This window comes from Strix aluco, chromosome 7 (assembly GCF_031877795.1).
Source record: "Strix aluco isolate bStrAlu1 chromosome 7, bStrAlu1.hap1, whole genome shotgun sequence".
In the NCBI taxonomy this organism is placed as follows: domain Eukaryota; kingdom Metazoa; phylum Chordata; class Aves; order Strigiformes; family Strigidae; genus Strix; species Strix aluco.
Genome location: NC_133937.1, coordinates 17,311,952 through 17,338,630, shown reverse-complemented (window position 1 = coordinate 17,338,630; position 26,679 = coordinate 17,311,952). Strand labels below are relative to the sequence as shown.

At 36.8% G+C, this 26,679-nt stretch overlaps 1 protein-coding gene across 10 annotated transcripts in view; it reads left to right on the top strand.

Annotated features, from left to right (window-relative positions):
* The window catches only part of KAT6B (lysine acetyltransferase 6B), a 120,723-nt gene that overhangs the window by 53,756 nt on the left and 40,288 nt on the right, over positions 1-26,679 (top strand). For 4 of the 10 annotated variants that reach the window (XM_074830592.1, XM_074830589.1, XM_074830590.1 and 1 more), the window contains 8 exons: positions 7,204-7,312; positions 13,517-13,632; positions 13,800-13,881; positions 14,908-15,040; positions 18,673-19,604; positions 20,526-20,647; positions 22,297-22,412; positions 24,460-24,601. In XM_074830592.1, the coding sequence (XP_074686693.1) occupies positions 7,204-7,312; positions 13,517-13,632; positions 13,800-13,881; positions 14,908-15,040; positions 18,673-19,604; positions 20,526-20,647; positions 22,297-22,412; positions 24,460-24,601 (1,752 nt within the window). Of the gene's footprint in view, positions 1-7,203; positions 7,313-12,843; positions 12,912-13,516; positions 13,633-13,799; positions 13,882-13,977; positions 14,128-14,907; positions 15,041-18,672; positions 19,605-20,525; positions 20,648-22,296; positions 22,413-24,459; positions 24,602-26,679 lie in introns of those variants that run through there. The other 6 variants (XM_074830597.1, XM_074830598.1, XM_074830593.1 and 3 more) reach the window with 5 other exon arrangements.

The window sequence follows — 26,679 nt, the reverse complement described above, 5'->3', positions numbered from 1 at the left end:
AGCAGAGGAAGCCACTGTGTAGTAAGGAAATAGGAGGTTTTTAAAGAGTGAAAGAGAACATAAACATGTATTCTAGCAGTGAAATTACTCTTTTGGGGGAAGAGAAGAAGTTTCAGACTACAGTTTTTCCTCAACACATACTGTTTATGTAATTCATAGACTTAAAGGCGTAATAAAAAAAATTGGCACCCTGGACTGTCCTCTTTTTGGAACTGCCTTTGTGCTGGCTTTTGCTTTGTGCTTTCTGAATGTATAGGTGCTACGTTAGGGTTTGTAGCAGGTCTGATATTTTCACTCTTCTGCAGTAATAGCCTGTCAGCGTGTTTTTATCATCATTTGAGTTAGTGTGTACTTTTTATCACGTGGTACTGTAGAGCTAACATGGGATCTACTGGACAGTTGTCATTAAGAAGTTGTTTTGTTCTGTGTGTTTTGTTTTGGGTTTTTTTAAATTAAAGTTTAGCTTACCTTATAATAACTAGTTCCTGAAATGTGATGGATTTTTTTCAGATGTTGAAAGTAAACTCAAATATTTTTTTTTTTTACCCACAGAATGGGTGCAGTAAGGGAATTGCAGCTGAAAGAATTCATAATACCTTGCTTTGCCTGTGACCCAGAGCAACTGCTTCAGTAGCTGTTAGTAGAAATCAGTACCTGTGGCTCATTCCACTTATTTTCAATATTAATTTTTAAAAAACAGTATTTAGAGATCGCTACTGGTGGTATTTCTTGTTCAAAGAGTTCTTTTTTTCAAACTTATGATGTGATCGTTTAAAAAAAAAAAAAAGAGTCCATGAAGGTGCTTTGTGAAAATGTAGGTGTTCTGAAAAAGCAAACTTGCTTCTTCTGTCCTTCTGAAGGCTGTAAATAGTTAAGTAACTGAAGTAGGATAAAGATTGGGACCACAACAAGGGATCCCTAGTGAAGGTCGTGGTAGTTTCAATTTTCAATAAAATTTGCCTCTCTGTCCTGTTAACCCAGGAATTACTTACATGCTGTTTCTATTCATAGGGTAATGGAGATCTAATATTTGTGTATTGTGCATGAGGGTGTGTCTTCTAGCAGGTTGTCAGATGGTGTTGAGATGTTTCGGAAAAGGCATTGAGAGACAGTTGCAAATGTGAACAGTTGAGGTTTTTGGTTTACTGTTCAAATTTAAATTTCTTGGGAGTGTCTGTGAAACTTTTCTTTTAATGTGTGTATAACATTTAATGAGATTAGCACTTAAAACCATAATTGTGTGTACACAGCTAATGCCTAACAATTTTCAGACAATCTGTTTAAAGCCTCAGAGTGCTATAGCAATGCAAATAGTAATCTCCTTGCTTTCACTGGGATTTATAGTTACGGGTAACTTTACATACTCAAAAATAAGACTTTTCAGTCGTAACAATGTGACTTTTTTGGGGGGTGGGATGTCAGACCATGCTAGATGCTTCAAGAATTTCCTGGGAATTATAGATGTCATCAGATAAGCATGTAAATTCCATAAGCACAGAAACTACCGTAGGAAAAATACTGTTATTTCAGGCCAGAGTTTTGAGACAAATTTTGGCATAATGTAACAGAAGTCCAGCTGAATTTTTACCAAGGATTCATTTTATGCAGTGGCAAAGCCTGTTAGTTTCTCAGAATAGATAGCTGTGATTCATTAAAAAAAAACCAAAATAATTTAGTGGTTGCATAAATGACTTCTGAGTCTTTGCTTAAATATGGAAACTGCACTAGTTTAACTAAGTGCTGACACTATGTTGTTACTTCTAAATTAGTACAATTTTTGTGTAGACCAATCTCAGGGTTTGCAATATATGCAAAGACTGTGAGAAAGCATTGAGGATAGTGGGTCCTTAATGTTTCAGAACTTGTAAACTATGTTAAGTAGTTGAAATTCACGTTTCTTTATTAAAAAAATCAATTACAAAACACTTTCTGAAGTCACAAAACCTAATATTTTTCTTTATTTTTAGTCTTTAACTGTAGCACACACTAAGCATAGTTTTTCTTGTTTTCTGAAGTGACTGTAACAATGAAGCTATAATCAAAACATAGTGAATGCACTAGTTTTTTAGTGAAAACAATCTTAAGTGTTAGGATAATCACAAACAATTACTGCCTAAAATGAGTTTAAAACTAGAAATGTTACAAAAATACATTTTGGGGGTGTGGTTATTGTATAATAAAGATTGGGGTGTGGGGAAGGAACCTGAACTTTTAAGGTAAGGTTGCTATAGCACCCAGTGCTCAACTGACATTTTTGACACTATAATTGAGTCCTTGCCAGTCTGTGGACGTGGAGCTAGCATCCTTCTTAGGCCTTGAAAACCTCACAGTATATGCCTTAGGTAGCCCATATTTTTTTTCTAAGTACTGCAGTAACCCAAATCTGGAAACACTAATCTCTGCTCTTTAATTCCCTGTTCTTTTTGCTCTGCCAGATGTTAAAATTGGATGATATTTTAGATTCTTTATGGTGAATGATGTCACTCATGCATTTTCTCTTTTCCTTTGTTATCTGGGTGGTTTGTTCTTCCTTCCTTTTTCTACCCTGTATCAAATGCATGCAAGAGGATGAGCTGTGATGCTATCCTTCTCCACCTCACCAGCTGCACCAGCTTGCAGTCTCCCGTTGCCCCCTCCACCCCCTGCCCCGATCCCCATGATTTGTTCTGCAGATATGCGTTCCTGCTTTGCATGGTGGGTTAACAGCTCAGAAACCTTCCTTCTCCCATCACTCCGGTTGAGGATATGTAGGCACACTGGGATGAAATCATTTATGGGTTTGCATTGCCTTCCTGATGAAAGGCAGTTGCTTTCAAACTTGACCATCTGATGGTCTTCAGTCTTTCTCTCTAGATACTGAAGGGCAGGCACTTGACTATAATACTTGTTCTGATAGCTTTGATTTGTGTGGTTTGTGGGATCTTTTATGCAGCACAAAAAAATAAATCACAGTGTATACGGTATACCAAATTTTTGTTGGAAGTAACTGAGCTGCAGACCTTACTACTTGTTTTTAGTGAGCTTTTTAGGAAGGTGGTGCAGTTATGCGATCAGAGCGAGCGTTTATATAATGCCTAAAGCAGAGATACTGACTGGGGCTTGCTAAATAGTCTCTGATCTTCTTTTTAGTAAGCATATGAAAACATATCTGCGTAGGCTTCCTGGTTCACACAGCTTCTACAACAGTGTCTGTCCAGCTGCAGTTGATGGTTGTTTATAGGAACAATTTTGCCTCTGCGTTTTTGCCTGAAGGGAAGGTGGGATACATCTGAAACTTCCTATTGTGAATGTTAAAAACAATGCCTGGTTTAAAATTTTTATTGTATGTGTAGCAGGATTAAATAGGTATCTCCTACCAAACTCTAATAATTAGTGTGAAGTAATACGATCTGTTTAAAACTTACATATTTGAGAAACTTACATACTGTATTTTACAACGTAATCCTTTCTTTCCTACTGATTGTTAAGAAACTAAAAATGTAAACTTGGGCAGATGATCACCATGTGTGCATCATGAGGGTTTCTGAGCCAAAATTACTGATGTAAAAATATTGTGATATGGTACTTTTAATGCTATTTATAGGATTGATGGACTGCAGTGGTTGGATGTATGATGTTTTAAAGCATTGATTGACTATGACAGTTGAATGTATGATGCGTAAATAAGTATTGTTCAATTTCTAACTGGAAAGTAAAATAAAAAAACCAACCTGTTTACAGGTGTTGAGTTGATGGTCTATTATTGCTCCATGGTATCTAATATATCCTTTTTAAAAAAGGAAAACATTCCTATTGCCTGACTGCTTTTTGTGAAGTTTCAGTTTCTAAATGCAATTTCATATTGGCATAAGGTATGCCTTTTCTGCAAATTTGCCCCTACTGCAGTTGAAAATAGTTATTTGAACAGGGCAGCCTTTTAAATTTGGATATACAATTTCTAGTGACCTAGAAAACTGAGCACTTTTGAAAGTTGTAATTTACCCTGTTTCCAAAATTAAAGGAATGAAAAATTCTTCTTAGTTTTTATTAGCTCTGTTGAAGAAATAATAGTATATTACTGGATTAGAGTTACTCAGACCTATCTTCAGTGACAGAGCAGAAAACTATTAATGTGGTTCTTAAATATTGGGTGAAAAAGTTATTTTCCTTTTGAACTGAGGTTGAATAACATGAAAAATATTACAGGTTCATCTGGTATAAAATAATGCGGTGTTGAATAACTGGCCATACTAGTTTCTGTAAGAGATGAAATGGAATTAACCTTCCTGGTGACTAATCATTGTTTTTCAGAAGATGGTGATACACAATTCCTATATTTTAGAAGAGAAACTAGTGATTAAACAAAGAGATACAGGTAGGAGATGCATTTCTGTTTGGATTATATTCTGACCCAATCAAAAAAAAACCAAAACAAAAAACCCAACCCCAAATTTTAGGATAAAAATTAGTTTATCCTAATTGAGGCAGTTATGAGCCAGAAATAATACTATCAGTATGAATATAATTTTGCTTTGACTGTGCAAGCTAAAGCAATATGAAACTATATTGGTTTACTGTGCTGACAGGAATGTGTGCATTCTTAATTTTCAGTAGCTCAGAGATCAGACCCAGTAATACAGTTACTAATGTAAATGGCTTCAAAATATATGTACTGGAGCCTGTAAGTTTCTTGAAAACTTGTGTGTTAAGTGGTAGGCTTTGCAAGCTATTATTAGGTTAGGTATGGGAACATCAGTCTTTGTAGCCTTGAACTGCCAGCAACCTTTGTCCTTTATTTTACCTTCAGTTAAAAACAAAAAAAAAAGGAGGGGTGGGTGGGTGTTGAAATAGGGAAGTAAATGAATGTTGGCTAATGGCCATGTCTTTTCCTAGAGCAAGAAAAAAAAAATCTTGGAAAGATAAATGAGATTGTGGACCTGGATTTGAATGATATGCAATGTTTGTAAATTATTTATCAGAGCGAGCCTTTCTGAAACGGCTAAAACACTGTTGATATCAAAGGGAAGGAGAATGGTGTGGTTGCCAAGAGGAGATTTTTACTGGATTCCACTAAAAGAGTAATCTGTCTTTTAGAATTATCTGTATTAAACTTTAAGTAGCAGTTAAGAAATGTTCACAAGATGCTGCAAGCGAACAGTTGTGTTTGGATAGCTCTGGACCGTTTTTCTGCAGCTGATTGTTGGTATATTTTAGGGTTTTTTTCTGTTAATATTGTTGTCTTGTTCCAAATATAAGTCTGTTTAAAAGTGTAAAGATTGAACAGATCTGTTTGTTTATGATATTTTATTGACAAGAATAGCAACTAACTCATTTTCTTTTATTTGTTTATGCATTGTTTTTAACATGCAAGTAAAAAAATTCTGCAGGTAACTGGTATATCCTTTCCCACCTATAGAATTACTGATCTCATTCAATGACATCCTGCCAAAACTGAGAAAGAACATCAATTCTCTTTAAAAAATTTTTTAAGTGTGACTAAATTGGAAATCTGCCAGTTTCTTAACTTCAACAATTACTTTTGTCCAGGTAACAAGTCAATATTTCAGCTATCCATATAATTCATAATGGAGGTCTTGGTAAGACTAAGGACTGCAGACCGTGTTTGTTATCATTAGTTATAAGAAGGTAATATTGCAGTTCCCTTTTGTAGTTTCTGGAAGAGAACAGACATCTCCATACTTATGACAAGTCTTCAGCTCTGGTATCTTTTACATATATTCTTTGGGGTATACAAGTATGTCAATATTCCGATAATTGGACTGTGAAGAGATGAACATTGATCAGACCTTCTGAGGACGAAGCTTTCAAAAAATGTACTACGCTTCAGGGTATGTTTATATGGAAGTGGTTGTAGGCTAGGGTGAGGATATGTGTGCTCCTCTTGTCTGGGTAGGACAACTTTACCTTGCTGGTGTCAGTATTCTTGGGAATCTGCTGCTTGATTTAAGATTATCCTAAAGCTTAATAATATAAACCTAGTTTCAGTCTCTTTGTATTACGTTGTATTGAGGTATAAGGGTATATCTACATGGAACTGATGCCTTCTTAAGAATACCCTTAAAAACAAGCATTCCCCCCTCTAATGGAGTACAGATTTGTAGGTCAAGTGAAGATAGTCTGTCAGCTTTCAAAGTATTGTGGCATAGAGTGGAAATGTAAAAATTGAAGGTGAAACCAACAAATAATTACTTTGATATATAAAACTAACAGCATTGTTTAGCTAAACCTGGAAACTATGACTTTGTGAAAGAAACTATTTTGATTTTTGTGTAGTAGTGATACTAGGTGCTACAAGCCAGCCTGGGAAGGTACTCTATTATTTGAGTATCCCACTTGAAGAAATAGTTGCACATAATTTTATTTGTTACAGATCTGTTTATAGATAATTTTATGTAGACATTAATGAATATTTTGGATGATGCAGCTAAATAGTTTCAGTAAAGCTCTAGAATTTACCTGCAGAAACTGTTTTGAGGTATTTAATTGCGGATAGTTTGTCACATAGCAGATTGGGAAGATCAGGAAGTAAATTTGTGTCAGTTCTTAAATTTTTCTCTGAAAAGTTCTGTGTATTGCTTCCAGACATGGAAGCATGGTTTTGCGTGTTTTTTTATTCCAATTGTGTATCATAGCTGATGGGACTCATCAGACTGTAATGGATAACGGTTGATCTGTTGAATACAGTGTTTTTACCCTAAAATGGTAGTTTGAGAGAGAGATGTGAGTTGTATTGGATGGAAAAGTAATAAAGTATGTCTTAAATTTGAGAGTTTTTTTAAACAGTCCTGGTTTTCTTGTGGAAAGGAGCTATATTAATCTGTAATAAAAGCCAGTTTGCGTCTTAATCTCTGAGCGCTATTACATCTGAAGACTAAGTGATTGTGTTCTGGAGTTGAAATTGTGTGTTCAAGAATAGTGTCCTAAGTTCTAATTTTTCCTCATTTCTGATAACACTAGTCTTGTGTTGGAGAGGTTTACATGGATTAGTACACAAGGTTGCTTATTATGAGCCACCTTAATATTTATGAAGTATGTTAAGATAGTAAAATTTGGTATTCCAAAGTTAGTAAAATGGACTTTTGTCTTGGTAATTAATAAGTGGTACATCAAAATGTCAGGTAAAAGTGAAGTAAGACTACTTTCTTTTATTTCTTTTGGTTTTTCCTCTCTCTCTAGCTAACTCCTGTCTGTTTTTCAATCTAGCCACGAGCTGATCCCATCCCGATATGTAGCTTTTGTTTGGGAACGAAAGAATCAAATCGTGAAAAAAAACCAGAAGAGCTGTTGTCTTGTGCAGACTGTGGGAGCAGTGGTAAGTTGGCAGAATTTACAAATACTAGAAATGTTTATGTTTAAGTCTGTTTTTAAGGTATTAATAATATCTTAAACTTCTGAATGTCATCTTCTCTTTGGACATAGATTGAGAACTGAAACAAAGCAGGGGGAGAGAGACTTTTTACTAAAATTTTTTCATCTGGATAAGTACAAATGAGATGTGTGAATTCATATTTATGCCAAAAGTATAGATCTGCTTAGTAAATTAATAGAGAAACCACACTTGTAAAATACAGAAATTCTGTTACTGTTTGGGATCTATGTTTGATCTGAAAACTTAGTTTTGCATTGTGACATTAAATGATGATGATGAATTTTGTGTGCAGATTTGCAACATTTCAGAAGCTGAGGAATAATCATAATAATAAAGGCTGTGTAACAGTCTTTGCTGTTGCCTGTCTTGTGTATCCAATTCATTTTTTTATAAAATTCTTTTGTTACTCAAGTGGGAATTTGAATAATATTTCAAATAACAGGCTAAAGCTGTTAGGCACCTGTTACTTGTCAGGCAGAAGACAGTGACTCTACTGTGTACCTTACTCGGGTGTGTTGCAGCAGCTCTTACAGACTCCATGTGGCTGTTCTGAATGCAGGTGCTTTCCTTAACCTAAGCTAGGTTAATTTTGAAAATGAAATACTGTAGCACACTGTTGCTTTGTGCAATGCATGCCCATAGATGATACCAAACATGTTCTTGGCCTAGGTTATTCCTGATTTACAGAAGGTTTTGGCTAAGAAACTTGGACAAATCTCTTTAGCAGCTCTGTGCCATAAAGCTTTTTCTGGCACAACTCTAGAGTTCTGGATGTGAAAATCCTCTGATCAGTATAGCTATTCTGAAAAAATCCGCTGTGGAAGATAGCTTTATGCTGGAGGAGGACTTATTTGGCCAGTATAGTTTGTCAGTTGAGTGGACTGCTTTTATTTAGCTGCACCAGTAAAAAAACTTTTGCTCCCATAAGCTCTCAGCTGCCTTGGGAAGTACTTCTGATAAAGCTTTGCAACGTAGGCCATCCTATCCCAGCTCAAAGACAAAATAACAGTGTTGCTTAAAGTTACAGGCTGCAACATCCAGCTGCTTAGCACTACCTCTTTGTGCTGGCACCTGGTTGCAAATAAACTGGATGAAAGAACAAATAAGAAGTTTGATCAGTTCCCCAGTCCAGTTCACTGTAGAGCCATGCCAACTTCTATGCCAGAATGAAGAAGAGGGAAGTGCTCGGGCGGGAAATGAGTAGTGAAGTGGTACAGTCTGTGTAAGCCAGTGCTGCTTTTGAGAAGGCTGGAAGTGGAAGTACTGTTTGTGTCTTTGAATTCAGAGTCCATGTGTGTCATTTTATAGTGCTGAAGATAGTCTGCCTTGGGTACTGTGATAGCTACAAAAGTACTTGAGTGAAAACAAGACAGTGTGGATCAAAAATGTGTTTTCAGTTATCAGGATATGCTTTTGATTGTATGCTTCTGAATCTGTTACCCCAGACAGATTCTTTGTGTTTGTTAGCCAGTGTATTTTTTCATATATTCAAGCAAATGGTTAAACAGTGAAGTAAGGAAGTGGCTTTTTCACCCTAGTATGCTAAACCAAACCCCATAGATTTTAAACTGTCTTCCCTTAATGGTTTACAGGTTTCCTGTATTTTTCAAATCTGTATTCTAATATTTGGAAATTTAATAGGATTTGTGCTTCATTAGACTCTGGTACGCAGAGTTTACATTAATCAGGTGAGTTTAGATATCAGCTACTCTTCTGTTGTGTAATAATCCCCTGTTAGGTCTGAGATGCTTTAGAACTGGAGGTCTTGACTTTCATGGATCAGCTTCCATTTGAATTAACACTGATATATTCTCTCTGCCTCATTAAGACTAAATTATCTTTAATTAGTTCCTCAGATGTATTAGATATAAAGAACGAAATGTTGAGACTGCCAGTCGGATTGCTGGATGGTTAAACTTCAGCTACTGGTGCCTAACTAAAATAAAAACCAATCTCAGTGCAATTTATAAATAACAAAACTTCACTCAAGTGGAGGTTTATTGTAATTGGATTTTTAATTTTGCACATTGTAGTGTATCTCAAAGCTGGTCTTGCTGTCTAACAGACATAAAAAATTGCATGTTGCACACAGCAAGCAAATTGTTCAGTTGATCAGAGATTAAATTGCAGTGCCCACTACTGGCATGTCTGCTTTCCTTTATGTTTTTGTGTCAGTTGCTTGTGTCTCTTCAGGTAATGTTTCTGTGTTCTGAAAGCGGAAACTATCTGGATATCTGCACATTTCATTGATATTACTCTTATTTTGTGGTATTTGGGAAGATAATGTATTTGGGCAGTAGAAATGAAATGCACTGTGTCACTTTGCACAGGGTGTTTTCTAAGGAGTAAGATGAGGGATGTCAGATGTGATAAAACAAATCCTGTTATAAAAGCAAACATTGTTCCTTTTTAAAAATTTTTTTCCTCTCCTGCTTTTTTTCCCTATCTTTTGATTTTTCAAAATCAATAGAATTGAGAACTGGAATCAAACTCTACTTCCGTTTTCCCAGTTGAAAGGTGCAGGAGCAATTAAAGAGCTGCGGCTGATAGATTTTAAAAGGGAGTTGAAGTTTTAGAAAGAGGAGGTGAAAAAAAGGTTGAGTTACTGGGGAACTATAAAAAATTTTAAAAGGCGGGAGGAGTATCTAAAATACCTGTGGGTACTGTCCTTTCAAATAAATAGTGTGTTAGGCTGAGAAGGTGACAGCGTTACCAATTAAAGATAGGTAGGGGAGGCTGGAGAGCAGAACAACGAAGACGTCAGAGTCAGGTTGACAAATAGGGACAGAAAGGTTTGGGAAGGACTGTGCGGATTGCTTCATAAAGGAGACTTAGGGTATGCTTTAAGAATAAGCTCACATGGAAATTGTCTTAATTATTGCTGTCTATGGGAAGATGTTGGCTAGTCGCATAAAATGAACCGCTAAGAAATCTGCAGGTGGAAAAGCCTACTGCATGCCTGAGATAATGCACTGATCCTCACTGCTCATAGCTGAAGTCACCCTAAATAATAATGCTTTCTATCTAAAAGGTTATCAAACACAGGAGATTTTATTGTGAATTATACATTAGTTCCCACCATTTGTATCAGTTAAAAATAACTGGAGACATTAGCATATTTAACTTAGCACTGTACATAATTGTTGTTACTGATGTAATGCTTGTTCTTTTAGAAGACTAGTTGTTTTGTCAAATCCTTTGAAGAATAAACAAGGCCCAAATTTGCAATGAGAAAACAAAAGTGGGCAGGTTAAAGGAGTTGCCTTGAGTCACAAGGGAGTGAGACGTTCTGTTTTAACTTCCTGATCTCACCTATTTCTGCCACATCAATATATCACATATCTTAACCTTTTCTAACTGGAATGGATAAGAATGAGTTTTAAAGTATTTAATTTCTAATAGCTTTACTTTAAGCCTATATGTATTCCTGGTGGAAACTGTCAGCTTTCAAATGTCTAAACTTCCAGTAATCTGTTAAATTGTGTGCTACACTAAATCTGTTGAGATTTAAAAGAAAGTCACATGATTGAACCAGGAGAAATTACCATCTGAAACACTTCAAACTAGAGTTTGATCAAGTGTTGAAAACCTCTCGGCAGATGTATCAGCTTCTGGATATGGAGAAGATAGTATGTTCTTGATTTCAGTGTATTTCAGTTAGAACTGAAATACTATGAATTTTGAAGCCAGAAACATGCTTTCACTCATCAACTCTTTCAAATTTAAAGAAACTAGCTGTAAAATCACTAAAGGTCACAGTGACTCTGTTTAACTGATTACAGAAATTTGTTAAACTAAAACAGTGGTTAAAACAGAGTCCCTTTCAAAAGTGAAACCTGTGTTGATTACCACTTCATGTCTGGTAGGCATTACCCTCTACTTGTTACTGTTATATTTGCACTATGTCAATTTGTGTCCAAAGTGAAGACTGTAAGTGCTATCAGCTAATAAAGAACAATACCATATGTTATTTTGAAATCTGAACATTTCTATGCTGTCTTTGCTAGTGCATACCTAGGAAAAACAGTAAAAGCACGTGGCAAGTGCATACTGATGATTCCCATTTGCACTCTTCCAGCCTCTAGTTACTTGTGACTTCAGGACTTGGAGTTGCAGGCAGAACCTTCAAATTTAATACCGATAGATTTTTTTTTTCCTTGAATTTCTGTCCAATAGTAAAAGCTGACACCTGAGGATATTAACAAATGTATTAAGCTGTGTAATTGCTTGAATGAGAAATGTTACATTGATAGATAACAGAGAAATTCCTGTTACACCTAATCTGTGCATAGTTACTAACCAGTGAGAACGGATGTTTCTTATGTTTATACTTCTCGGTTATTTACTTAAGGCAAAGTTAAATCCAACAGTTTAAACCACAGCTTACTTGCTCCTTGAAGTAAATCACTTCTGTGCAGGGTAGATAACTCGACTTAAATGTATTTATATGGAGGTAATTGGTTTATGATTGCACTTTAATGTGTTAATATAGTTGTTAAGTCATGGTTGATGAAAAATCTTTCTGTGATATTGATTATTAATATCAACCACTCTAGGGAGCTTTTTTCTTATTTCTTAGCAGATATTTTTTTAAATGAAGCGCTTGTTAAGTTTTATTGAAGGGAACAGTGTAGCATCAAACTCAACTATGCAGTTACAGAGTATATTTGCCACTTTCAAGAACAATAGTCACTTTAAGTTCAGACTCAGTTTTAACCACAAAAATTTGTTAATGTATCTTAACCGGTACGCTAAGAATCAAATGTCAAGGCCTTTTCAGTATTTTTGCTTTTGAAACTACTCTTTGAATTAATTCATTGATCTTTACCTAATAGATTATATATTCCTGCATTTTATTTTGAGAATATACTATATTTATGCAATTTAAGTTGCCTTTCAAAGTTTAACAAAAAGTGGATTAAGACTTGGGTATATATAATAAAAGGAAATAAAATTGGAAATTTGTGCTTCTTAAAATGTCTTTTGCATTCCATCAGTTATCTTTGCCATTCATGCCTCAGTCTGTTAGAAGACAAAAATAGCAAATGCTCATGAATTAGCCTGCATTCTTGTTTGTGGTGGTTTAGCTCAGTCTTGGGCTGAGAAGCAGTGGATGGAGAAAGTCTGAATCACTATGGGAGAAAGCACATATCCCCACTCTGACAGCGAGAAGAAAGCACCCTTCACGCTCATCACATCACTGCAGCCATGTCTAAGTGTAGCATGGCATCAGGGATTCTTATCTCTCTGACAACTTGTGGGTTGATGTTCTTGATAATCTCTGAATATAATACTGGCAAAAAGTGTTTCTCTGGGAAGGCTTATCCCTTCCTATTTAACAATGCTTTTATCTTTTCTGGATTAAGGGTACACTCTATTGAGGCTGTTGAAGACATGAAAAATCACTGCCAGTGTTGCCTAAGGTGTTGTATGTGTTCACTCGTCTGGTATCTTGTATTAATTGGAAAAGTCATGTAGGCCTTCTAGGCTACCATGAAAAGAGGATGGTCCCACCGGGGAATAAAATACCATTTCATGGGAGGTAGTAGTTCAGCTACTCTTTCCCCCCTGTTTAAAAATCTTCCTTTGCAGTAAGCTTTTCTTCTGCCAGTTGCCTGCTTCATTTTTTTTTTTTTTTCCTTCTTACTGCTCTGAAGCTGGTCTTTGTATATATAATTACATAGTAAGTTGGAATGAAAAATGCATATAGCTTGACTATTAAGCTTCTCTGGTAGAGACTTAGTATACTTAAAAAAATAAAACTATTTTATCCAAAGATTTCCTCTATGTTGCACTGCTGTGGAAGGGGAACGGGGTCAAGTTTGTAAAAATACTTTTTTCAGAACCAATGGCAGTTTAATATGCTATGGAAATAACCTAGTGAAAATAAAAATTCAATTTCAGGTGCCTGTGTAGACCATTCACAGATGTCAGTTACAGTAGAAGTCAACTTTCTACCTGTCTTCCTAAGCGAGTTTTATGGCAGTTATGTATCTTTGTATGAAGCAGATGAGTTAATATGTTGCAAAGTTCTGAAAGCAGCCAGTGCTTGCAGGGTTCTGGTGATGCTGGCTTACATCCTGTTGAACTTAAGAATCAGTCTTATCAATGTTAAATCTCAAGCTTTAAATATTTTGGTTTTTTTAGGACATCCATCATGTTTGAAATTCTGTCCTGAGTTAACAACAAATGTGAAGGCCTTAAGATGGCAGTGTATTGAATGCAAGACATGCAGTGCATGTAGGATCCAAGGCAAAAATGCAGTAAGTTAGACTGTTGAGTGTTATCTGACTTTTGTTTACCATAGCTCTGTGCTTAGCACATGTGCAAATACAAATCACTGATGTACAACTTCAAGCAATGCTGTATTAAGTCTTTTTTTCCTCTTCCTCCCCCCCCACCCCCCCCCACCCCTGCCACCCCCCTTCAGGATAACATGCTTTTTTGCGACTCCTGTGATAGAGGGTTCCACATGGAGTGCTGTGACCCACCACTTTCCCGAATGCCAAAAGGTGATAATAAAAATCCTTTCAATGAAAATACTTTCATTCACAGTCTTTTCTCGTATTAAGTGACCAAAAGCTCTTCAGCATGCTAATTATTTTTGCATTGGTAAAGAGTATGATTTCAACCATGTCAAAGCCAATTTTATTTTTCTTCACTTGAGTTTCTTTTTTTCTCAGGAAAATAGTAAAGGTCTGTGGTCAGCTGACCAGGTGAATTCACTGAGCATTGAGTTGTTGGCCAGTTTATTGAAGGTGAAGTTTTGTGAAGGCTGTTAAAATGTTTGGAGTATATACACTGACAAAGAAATCTAGAGCAGGTGAAAGAGCCTGCTTCTTCATGCCTTCTGTAAGAGTAATTTAAAAAACAGACAAACAAAACACCTGTGTCTTCAGGTTCTCTAATCTCTAGATTTCTGATATATGGCACCTCTTTCTTCTGCTTGCACATCTTTATGGCTTTCCCTATTTAGTCTTAAAAGTTACACTAAAGACTTTTTCCAGCTTTTTTTTTTTTCTTTCCCAAATCCCCAGCCTTATAACACTTATTTAAGTATTTAGATATGGTCATCTAATGTTAAAAGGATGCCGAATTGAAGTTGTTGTATATTAAACATACCTATGTGTGATCTGGTATTTTCTTGAGGGCACTGTAGCCTAGATTGCTTTGTAACACAGATGTGATTTCCACACCACCCCCCGCCCCCCCTCCCCAGTCTTAATTGTGTCTGAAGAAAGATCTAGGTAATATAAGGAGGGACAAGTTAGAACAGAAATTCTTTTAAGAACCCATTTGCTCACAATCTTTTCTGTGATCCTTATTACCTCTTTTTTTTTTTCCCTTTCATGATACACTTTACCTTCAGAAATTTCAAAGCATGGGTAGAAGTGGATCACTTTTCTTTGTCCACTTCCACTTTCCCATGTCTTGTTCATAAGATAATTTGTTGACCTTGTATACTTGGCATGTATCTTGGTAGACACCTGCAGTACAGATTAAACTGTGTACTATTAAACTTTTTTTCGTTTATGTAGGGATGTGGATTTGCCAGGTCTGTAGACCAAAGAAGAAAGGGAGAAAGCTACTTCATGAGAAAGCTGCCCAAATAAGGCGACGATATGCAAAACCTATTGGACGACCGAAAAATAAACTAAAGCAACGAATGTTGTAGGTTTCTCTTAATTTTTTTTTTTTGTAAATGTTTCTAAGAATGTAGTCAGGTAAGAGTTGATGCAGGTTCAACTACAGTTTTTAACACTATTTCAAGTTGGGGAAAGTATGTGATGAGTATTCTGGTATATGCCTTTCAGCCCCATGGCCAATAACTTCTTAATTATAGTGGGTGCTTTTTGTGTTATGTCAGAATATGATGAAAAAACTTCCTGTAAGTTACATTTCTAGATCCCATAGTTTTTTAACAAAACTTGTACCTATAGCAGACGCAAATAAGTCTGCATGATAACATATACCACAGCTATCTTGTAAGTGTAACTTCAAATAATTGAAGTACATACAGAATCTATACCAAGTGGATAATAGTGAGTTACTTATTTCCAACTTCAGGAAACTGTTCTGCTCAAAGACCTACTCTAAAGTTGTATAAAAATAACTTCATTAGTTAAGATCAGCTCACATAACCCATTCCAAAATGAAAATTATGTAAGCACTACAGAAGTTCTGGTTTCAGTGGTACTCTGGAAAAAATTATTATTTGAATTCTGCTGTTAAGCTGCCACTGGTTACTAGGGAAGAGGTTGCAATTCCTCTTGCTTCTCGGGAATGTGTTTATCTAAGACAAGAGAGTGCTGTAATTCTTTTGGCGTCTATTTTTCCAGGGAACACTGTAGTTGAACATCTTAAGGCTTGGTTGGAGGATTGTTTAAGTAGCGTTCAAATGCTGAGTTGACATTACACTGAATGTTAAACAGGAACAGATTCTGTGTTAACTCCAGTAGCATGTTGCCCTCCATCACATGTTCCTATCCACATACACCTTTCTTCTCCTCCTACTTAACTATGTGTTTGGTCATGTCAACTCAGCAGCTGAAAAGCTTTCTGGCTCTATCTACTACTCATTCTGTCATGTGGCTGTTACCCAACCATTTTTCTCTGTAGTCTAAACACCTGTCTGGTATTCTTCAGAGTTGCACAGTAGCTGCTGTAAAACTTTGCATTTTGCAAAATAAGGATTTCTGGAGCCAGTGGAGCCAACGTGTAAAAACAGAAGGAAAAAAAATGTACTCTCAGTACTAGGATATGGCACACTAGTCAAGTTGATGTATTTGGTGCTGTGCAGCTTGGTATATTCTCTTTCTCCTCTCTTTCTGCCAGGATCTCTTGTCTTGCCTTTTTGGTCCTTGTCCTGAAGTGCAGTGTGTGTTGCTCTAGGAAAGCAGTACAGGACAAGGATGAAGTGTGGTGCTACATGAGAGTAAAAGATGTAGTTGTAGTGGCTCATGAGAGCATGCTGTTAAAGGAAGAGTGGGTAAAACATTCTTTTACTTCTCCATTCTCTTCCTGACTAAATAACTTAAGAATTTGAAGGTCATTGAAATAGCCATACAACTTTCATTTTTTTAACTGAAATTCCTATATATCACTGTGTGCATAATAAAAATATTCCATATATCTCTAGCTACACCTCTGGTTTTACCCCTTAGGAAACCCCTAAGCCTTCAACTTGGAGGTTAGGGTTCTAATACAGTACTGCCATCTTCTCTAAATACATTCCTGATCTGGGTTCCTGCAGTGGATTTAGCAGGAATGTTTGTCTGACAGTAATTCTGTTTCTCCTCCTTCCTCATACACGTAGAACAAAGGCTGGAAGGTTATGCGGGTTTTACTGTTATATTTTGCTAATGGGATTCTGAGTTACAACTTTTAAAGTAAATGTCATACTAGAAGATGCAGAAGTTCTCTGAACATTGCATGATGATTGTGAATATTTTTATAAAGATTTCCTCTTCTTTATAGCACATGAGCATGTTAGAGTAGTACTTGTCGGGGTTCTTTGTATAATAAATATTTGAAATACTGTGGGCACACTTCTGTGACTTCAATGTCTAATAATTATCTGTATAAAGAAAACAAAGTAATCTTGTATTGGAAGAATAGCGGGTAGGCGATGGGATAAGGGGAGAGACTCTTCCTCATGTAATCCTATTGAAAATTGATCATGGGGTACAGAAAATGGCAGTGTCATATGTAAAAGTCTGTGGTCACAAGAAATACAGGAAGGTTAGCTAATGCCACTTAGTTTTTTTGTCTATACAAAGAAAATCTGTCCAGTAGTACTGCAGTAATTTTTTGCCTGTTGACCATCTGTAGGAAGTCCTTCACAGGCAAATTACTGTGTAGGATTAACTAAAACCAGGTGTGTGTTTGGCCCCTGGCACTGATGGTGATTACTACATCTGGTAGTGAGAATAGGTCTTGTGATGGACATAAGCTTATGGCACCAAAGGATTTGAAAGGCTTAGAAGTTTTTGGTTTTGTTGCCTCTTAGGAGCTAACCAAATTTAGGGACGTGTGAGTGGAAAAGGGGCTAGTTCTTCAACTGGTGGGCCCTTGGAGTTCAGTAAACCAGATGGTAGCCCCAGGCTGTTCAATCTCTAATTAGAAGTAACCTCTTGGAATTAATTACTTCAGCATCTCAATTAAGAAGGCAAAATCTGTGGAAGAAAACTTTCCGCTGCAGAGTAAATAAGCTAACTTCAAAGAGCAGGATGGAAAAGGGAATAGAAGCATTTGATGCAACTATATAGCTTTGTTTGGATTTGCAATTTGATCATGTCTCATGATACCGATTTCTTTTACTGCAAATATTTTTAAATGTTCTGTTTCTATATACTTACAATATACTACTCTTCAGCGTATCATTCAGTCTTGTTCCTCTCTTCAGTCATTTGCGACCAGCTAAACCTGTACTTCTGGTGTCACAAATGTTGGCTTTCAGCATGTCCTTTTTCTTTCTAGCATTTAAATAACACATACCACTCTTCTTAACACCTTCCATGTTAAGCCTGACTGGTTTACAGCTTTTCTCCAAACACCACTTGGTCTTACGGTTTTGCTCTTTCCCTTTCCTTGGCTATTTTTGGTTTTGCTATTGTTACAATTTCTAAAGGAAACAGAGTCTATTTCTTTGGTTTTGTTGTAAAGCTCTTCATAAACTACCTCATTTTGCTTTTAGGTCTTTGGTGGTAACTTTTAGGCTAGTGTTAACATACATAATCCAATGACAGTATGGAAAAAATAGCAGTTTCTTGAAAACTGACTGTATTGCTTTAAAGGGCTAATACACTTTCTCTACATTTTAAACAAATGTAGTCCGAAGTTAAGTGTTTTGATATGCAGTAATTTGTTAACACTGAACGTGTGCATCTCCTTTGTGTGTACAATAAACTCTGTGATGATGGATCAGTTGTTGTACTCGGACACAGTGCATTGGGGTTTTTCTCCAAAGAAGCACACTTTTACCATGTCTAAAAGTAGGTGGGGAGACTGTATACTTGGGAGATCCTGTTATCCCAGCTGCTTCTATTTATATGTACTGTGGACTGTCTTTTTAAGAAAAGGAGGTGGGGAACAAAAAGAAAAAAAGAAAAAAAAAGGGGGGGGGGGGGAGTAGTTGGATGTTATGTCATAATGTAAAATGTATTTCCAAAGTGTGTATGTCTTTAAATTTCTTTAAAGATTTTTAAGTACAGTGGCATAAATAACTTGTATAAATTGTAGTACTATTTGGCAGTAGTTACAGACTTTTAATGCTGATTTTCATTTTCCAAATTTTTGCATAGGTCTGTAACCAGTGATGAAGGATCCGTGAATGCATTCACAGGAAGGGGGTCACCTGGTAGGGGTCAAAAGACTAAAGTCTGTACCACACCTTCATCTGGTCATGCTGCATCTGTGAAGGATTCAAGCAGCAGATTGCCTGTTACAGACCCCACTCGGCCTGGTGCCACCACCAAAATCACCACCACCTCCACCTACATATCTGCCTCTACACTTAAAGTTAACAAGAAAACCAAAGGGCTCATTGATGGCCTTACTAAGTTCTTTACGCCATCACCTGATGGTCGCAGATCACGAGGTGAAATAATAGACTTTTCAAAGCACTATCGTCCAAGGAAAAAGGTCTCTCAGAAACAGTCATGCACTTCTCTTGTGTTGGCTACAGGTACCACACAAAAGCTAAAACCTCCACCTTCTTCACTTCTACCCCCAACCCCCATCTCTGGTCAGAGCCCCAGTTCGCAAAAATCCAGCACTTCCACTTCTTCTAACTCTCCCCAAAGTTCTTCCAGTCAGTCAAGTGTACCCTCCTTTAGTAGCCTTCCTAATAACAGTCAGCTAAAGGGACTCTTTGATGGACTCTCTCATATCTATACCACTCAGGGACAGTCTCGAAAAAAGGGACACCCAAGCTATGCACCACCTAAACATTTGCGTCGTAAACCAGAATTATCTTCCACATCAAAATCTAATAGCTGTTTCTATGGAAAGAAAGAGGTTGGGAGCAGGTTTATTTCTCATGCCTGTACCTCTGGATGGGGTGTGTCTAGAGGACATGCTTTTAAAGCAATTGCTCACCTCAAGAGAACAACTTTCCTTAAAAAGCACAGGAATCTAGGCAGATTAAAGTATAAAGTGACCCCTCAGATGGGGACCCCCTCACCAGGGAAGGGGAGCTTGGCAGACGGAAGGATTAAACCTGATCAGGATGATGGTAAGCAAAGGTCAAAGCGCCACCCAAACCTGCGTCCCGTCCAAACCAAAATTCTTATATTGTCACATAGGTCTTAGCTATTTCTCTTGTTCTTACTTCACTTTCATACAAAAGCAACAAAACTTTGACCTTTTATCTAATGCTGACTAAATCTCCAAAACTTTTTTTTTCTGACTAATACCACACCACCTCTTTATTATTTTTTGCATCTGTAGTGACACTAGGAGCCCCAAATGCCTTCATAATGTTGCTTATGGCTGTGTAGTACCGCATGAGTAGCCATTTTTCATGCTACTTCCTTGTTCTTCCCCTGCCCTTTCTCTGGCAGTAGTGCTGTCATCATGATTGTGTGCTGTCAGTGCTTATAACAGTGGGCATTTCAATTCATTTCCCTCTGCTCCATTGCTTTTTCATGAACAATTCCATCCTGCTAGTCTCCACAACACTTGATCTGTACTGCTGTGAGCTACCTTTTTTATAATTGCTTTTATTTAAGAAAAAGATATATTTATAATGTTTGAATGTAGACTTAGCTTAGCACTGGTCTCCAACTTTAAGGGCAACTTTTGTCCTCTTATTTTTCTTTTTTACCTTGTAGAGTATACCAGAATTTATCACCTGGCATAGTTCTAGTGATAGAATATACTCCATTTCATGAGGTTCAAAACTAATTTAGTAAACTGGACTGTAAAGGCTTAGACAGACGGACAAGCAAATACAAAAAATAGCTCATGCAACAGCAAACTACAAAACAAAAAGGGGGAAATGTTTCATTTCTGTTACTTAGTAATCCCAAATTTAGTTAAAATAGGGAGTCATAACAGCCATAGTTACTACAATCCTTTTTAGGAGTATCACTTTGCTAAGGCACGTATAGTCTTCATGTCTGTGAATAAACTTTTTGCTGGTTTTAAATAACAGATACTGAAATCAAACTAAGCATCAAACAAGAAAATACGGATGTATTTCTGGTGGGAAGCAAGGATACTGTTACACAGGAGGATTTGGAAGTATTTAAGCAGGCTCGAGAACTTTCCCTGGAGGTAAGAATCATGTTGCATAAAATGTAGTTATTTCTGTAAATAAAACCTCATTTCATCTTCATATGTGTATTCCATCTTCATTTTTAATATATTCCTTTTGATCTAATGTCATGCTTGCTGTGAATTTAATTTGGGATACACTGTATATACAGTTACATCCTCCTGGATAGGAGACAAGGCATCACACTGGAGTGGGTCAGATGATAAGTGACACGTAGGATAGATTTTGAAAAATACACTTGAGCATTTTTGGGCACAGGACTACCACTGATAAAGCATAGAGATTAAGCGTAGCTGACATCCTGGTCAGGACTTGAGAGGATGTTGGTCGGTAAAAATGTGCCCAGTGATTTTATTTTTTTTTTTTCTCTGCAGATAAAGCAACCAATGTAAGAAGTTAAGTCTGTCCCAGCAAATACCATTTGGTGGGAAACTGGGTTTAGTGAGTTTGTAACTTCATTTTATGCAATTATTTAACACACTTTGAGTTTAAATACTGCAGACTTTTTCTAGCAGTGAAAATATTTGAGCTGAATCTGACTAAAACTATTTATACCAGCTGGTGTTAGTGCTCTTCTTTAACATATGTAGTTGTAAACTAAACCTTGTGGAGACTGAGTTGTTTTGTTTGAGGGGTTTTTTTGCCAAGAAAGAGGGACATGGACCTGAATCTTCCCGTAGCAGACCAGACTTTACTTTTTCTGTGTCCATGAAATGAGCAACCAGTGTGGCTTTGAGAACCTGGGTCAGAAGGGAGGTGCATGTAACACTTCAACTGCTATTTTTTATAAAATTGCATCATAAATGAGTATGTCTTGTACTTTTTTCAGTAATGGAATTCACTTAGTTTTTTTTCATGTTTACTGTACAAGAACTGACATTACCTCCTATGGGTCAATGCAGTGACCTTTTTATAGTCTTCATTCGGAGTGTATTAACTAACAAACTCAAACCAAGTTTAAAGATTCAACTTCATTATTAGTTTGTACTTCCATTTGCTTGGGGGAATTGTTCCCACCTCCTCGTCTTTTTGTCTTTCATAAGCAGTCCAAAAATGCTAGGTGCTAAGACTTCTAAAATTTGTGTCATTGAAATTCCTTTTCTTTATTTCCACCTTTCTTCCTTTTTTGCATTTTACCAGCCCTTTAGGGTCTAGTAGTCATTTTCTGATCAGCTCAGCTTCAGTATGATAGCCAAGATTAGTGTGTGTTAGTATACTGTTGATTGTTAAGAGGTAAATTCAAAGGACTCTAGAAGAGTTCTGCTTATGCCTTCTCCCTCATTGTTTTGACAGAAGGACAGCTTTGAGTTTGAAATAGAACTGTAGAGAAGTCCTTGCACTAGATACTGCAAGAGATGAGAATAGAGGCACTTGTGCCTTTTAATTGATTGGGCCATGTACCATCTATTTGTATGCACTTGTATGCACTGCTCATTTAACTTCATGTGTAGTTATTTGGCACCTGGAAATAAATTTTCGCTGTTTATACTTGGCTGTTTGCAGACTCTGTCCTCTGTCCAGGTTGGAAGAACTTTAGCAACTGATTTGAATACTTCAGGTTTTTCACAGCTTTACTGGGGAAATTGATGATCTAAAGCGAACTTTCCTTTTTCTAGAAATAATATTTTGCTTTTATTGCACCTGACAGAAAATTGGGTGTAAAAACACTGGTGAAACAAGCGGGCGATACCCTTCAGTGATTGAATTTGGAAAATATGAGATCCAGACCTGGTACTCTTCACCTTACCCACAGGAATATGCAAGGTAGTGAGTTGTCAAGATCTTCGTACATTGTTGGAATTCTTACTAACGTGATTTGTTTATGATTTACAACTTGTAAAGGTAAATATGCCTTTGTAGTTATAAGTGAGAACAAGGATTTGTCTATTTTTTTTACTAGTTCTAATCAAAGATTCATGGAAGACTGATTTTCCTACTCCTGCATAAACATAATCTTGCAGTGTGTATTGGCGTGTTTTTGTCTGGGGTTTCTTTGTGGGTTTTTTGGTTTTTGTTTGGTGTATTTTTTTGTGTTGGGTGTTCTGTGGTTTTGTGAGGTTTTTGTTTGGTTTTGTTTTTTAACCACTGCAACCAGGTATGTCCAACTTCTGGCCATTTAGAGCACTTAATCTTGTTTGTCAGCCAGAATTTGTTAACCTCCTCTTTCTAAGGACCAGGGAGAAATCTGAACATGTTAGATAAATAAAGACAAAGCGAGCAACTTGTGGCAACAGCGTCTCATTTCTGGCCTTCTTTGCCAGGGTGCACCTCGGAGTCAGGCAGAGAGCATGAACTAGTATGTGTGCTCAGAAGATCTCTGCTGACTTTTGCATGTGCTGAAAATAAATGTTTTATGAATCCATTGGATCTATGGCACACATGGAGATTTTCAGAACTGTATGTTTATCGAGCTCTACTACTGTAACAAGAAACCAAGTTATGTGGTCTGTTCCAAAAATGCCTTTGCATAGCATTATTGTAAGCTGCCTTTTCTCTCCATCCCGCTCATTCCTAGATATCATCATCTTTGCGTGGTGGGAATGAGGGATATATTGTTAATTGGTAATATAAAAAACAAGGGCTAAAAAAGTGTAGAGAGCGTTTTTATTACCTATACCACTGCTTTTATAGTGTTAATATTTCATTTCAGTTACTTATTCCCTCCAATTTATATCATATTGTGAAAGAGTTGGTACCTATTCCATCAAGTAAATTAATCCCAGATAGAGGCGTAATGATGGGTAATTATTAGTATGAGGCGACAATGGAATGGCATCTGTAGGAGGCAGTGTGGTCCTCAGCTCCGAGTGCAGTGTGATTACATCATACAACAAACAGTTCAAACTACTTTTTATGTTGTTGATAAACTTTCTTAGAATAGTGTAAACCATGGCTATGATCCCAGTGTGGTCCCAGGATGTGCCAGTAACTTCAGAGCCGATAGACTGTCCTTTGTGCTAAAACTTCGTAGGCTAGTTTCTGCAGCGGTCTTCCACTGCTTCAGTAATTTAAAAATGAAGGAAAATAGCCATAAAATTCAATGAAAGGAGCGGTTTCTGGTATGTAGAACACAGATCAGCATTGTCTTACACGGGGCATGTGGGTTACTTGTATGTAGTGTGAACTGAACCCTTCCTGGAGGAATATAGTTGGCTGTGTTTCCTGTGTCATGGAAGTGTGTGGAAGGGAGACTTTCTGCCTGTATGCAAACAATTTGGATGGGCTTCTGTGTTCAAGTGAAGTGATAGTTTAGGTGGAGGTGAGGGGGTACAATCCTGCTGCAGTTTGAAGTCCCATCCAAGTATTTGGAAGACAATGGAAAGAAAAATCATCTCCTAGCCTTCCCCATGACAAAATAAGGAAAATTAAAGGGAAAGAGGTTCCCTGTATTCTTCTGTGTGCCTCCTTTGTCTTTGCTGGAAGAAGGGTGAAATTTGAGATATGACTCCAGTGTGCCTGCTTTGATGGAGACCACAGCAAAAGCTTAGGTAGAATGTGGGACGGGGGAAGTAACTGGGATCTACTGGAGTCCGGACCACAAAACAACTGACTACAGTCCAACTGTATTGAATTAGGTTCACTCTGCTTGATTTAATCTGATTTTTTTACTTCTATTCCTTTTCTAATGGCTGGTGTGTGTATGTTTAATCATTCACTCTAATGTGATATTTATTTATTTAAATGGAAGCAGCATGTACTTATGGTACCTTATATTAAATGGGGAGGGCCTTTTGCTTTGTGGTAACTTTTTTTCTTTACAGAATTCAACAATTTTTTTTTTGTATAAAATATCTTTCTAATTTTCATACAGATTACCAAAGCTTTACCTGTGTGAATTCTGTCTTAAATACATGAAAAGTAAAAACATTTTGTTAAGGCACTCAAAGAAATGTGGCTGGTTTCATCCTCCAGCCAATGAAATCTACAGAAGAAATGACCTTTCAGTATTTGAGGTAGGTATATCAAGAAATCTAAATTTCTGAAAGTAACCAGTTTGTAGACATTACAGACCAGTTGTAGAACTAATGAAAACTGTAGCATACTTAAATACTTCCTTGGAGATTCTCCTTATACTGCAAAAACAAGTCCATCTTTGCTGTCCCACCCTGCCATGTTCCCTCACTATTCTTACTTTCTTTACTTGTACTTCATGCATTAGCCAACCTCTTAAGATACTTGTATAGCATGCATCTCAGATGGGTACTGCAATGGAACCTTTTGACTGGATTGCCTTTCCCTTCTCAGCAAAAGTACCTCTTGCACCCGTTCATTTCTGGCTATTTGAGTTTCTTGGGGGTAGAGAGAATACTGATCATCATGTAGATGCTTCCAGTGTATAAAAGCAAGCAAAGCAGTTTCTTGTGTATTGTTCTAAAAATACTAATCTAGCTATTAAGTGCTTTTGTCTTCCTTTTGGATATTTGAGAAACCTGCCCTGGAACATCCTGGTTGGGTGATGGAGGTTCAGTCCAACTTTGGCCAGAAAACACTGAATTTGGGAAGTCCAGGGTTGAGCTTGTAGATATGTATTCTTTTATAATCTAAACTATTCTCTTGATACACAGCTTCTTTTAAACTTTGAGGTTTTAAGGATATCCTGGACAACAGAATTCTGTGTTTCAAATAGCATACCTGCAGTTATTAAAGCTGTGCGTTAACCTCCACATTCCTGTTTCTCAAGAGCTGTTAACGATTGCATTTACAGAAAAGACTGCTGGGGTTATTAGGACTTGGTTTGAGGCTGTTTCTCAACAGCAGTATTGAGATGTGTATCTTGATAACTTCTTTTTAATTGCAGGTATCATAAATTGTAATTGAAACTTGTGTTTTCATATTGTATAAATGTCTGTTGTGCCTGGTCACTGCCATTATTCATTCAAGCAATGGTAGATGCAGTCTTGAAGTTCTTATTTAAATTAGAACAAAATCTTAGTATTTGGTTCACTTGTTTGGTTTTGTGCTATTAAAAAAATAGTTATTTTTATCAAGATGGCTTCCTTCCTGACTTGGACAGGTTTTTATAAAGATTGTAGATCTGACAGAAAAAGACTTAAGTTTTAAACAGACTTAACTCCTTTTCCTATCAAGAAACAAAATTGTCCTAGTCAGTCCAAAATAATTCCCATTTTCTCTATTAGTAGATGCGAAGAACTGTGCAGCATACAATAGGCAAATCCTGCTTTCCAGTTTATTTTCATTAGCTACTGCCAACATGTGAATAAAAACTTCTTAAAAAAAAGAAGTAAAATACAGCTGTGAGAAAGGGGTGGAGAGGTAGGGGATTGACACAAAAATCACAAGGAAGACAAGGTGCATGTGAAAGCAGTGTCCCAACTCTTTCTCCACTGCTTTTATTCCCTTTATTTTAGGTGCTTCAATAAGCACTTATGTTAAGACTTTCTAAAATAAAATGGGTTTTTTATTTCAAAGGTTAACATCAGTTGATAGTCTGATAACTGTAGGAACTTACTCATCAGCTGATATCCTTCCTCATAGGTACTTTCAGGAATTCTGTGCACCTGTTTTCTGTTGGACAGAATGAAGGGTTTGTGGTTTCCTTCATACTTTCTCTTTTTGAGAGAAATTAAAATGAGTTTGGCATTTAAGATTTATGTGCCTCTGCCCAGAGCATGACTTTGACAGATTTGAGAGAAGACTTTGACATAGTTTACTACTGTGCTATAGCCAAGAAACTTTTGACAGATGCTTGCTTTTGAACTTGCAGTCCCTCTTTTTTTCTTTTTCTCTTCTCACATTTAAAACTGACGAACAAGCTGTGTTTGCCTGGAATTGAAGAAGTTTTGTACAAATGTTCTTACTGAAAAAGATAGCTTGCATAATTTGGGTTTTGAGGCTTATGACTTACCCAGTGATGATTTCTACTTGCTTCATGTTCGCATTTAATTTGCACACTTGCTAATAAGTGTGAAAAAGAATAAAAAAATACATGGACAATGGAGTGTGTTGGATGAGAGCTTAATGTATTTGGTAGGTTCTCAAGTGCTGTGTTGATTCTTATGCCTTTAGGAGC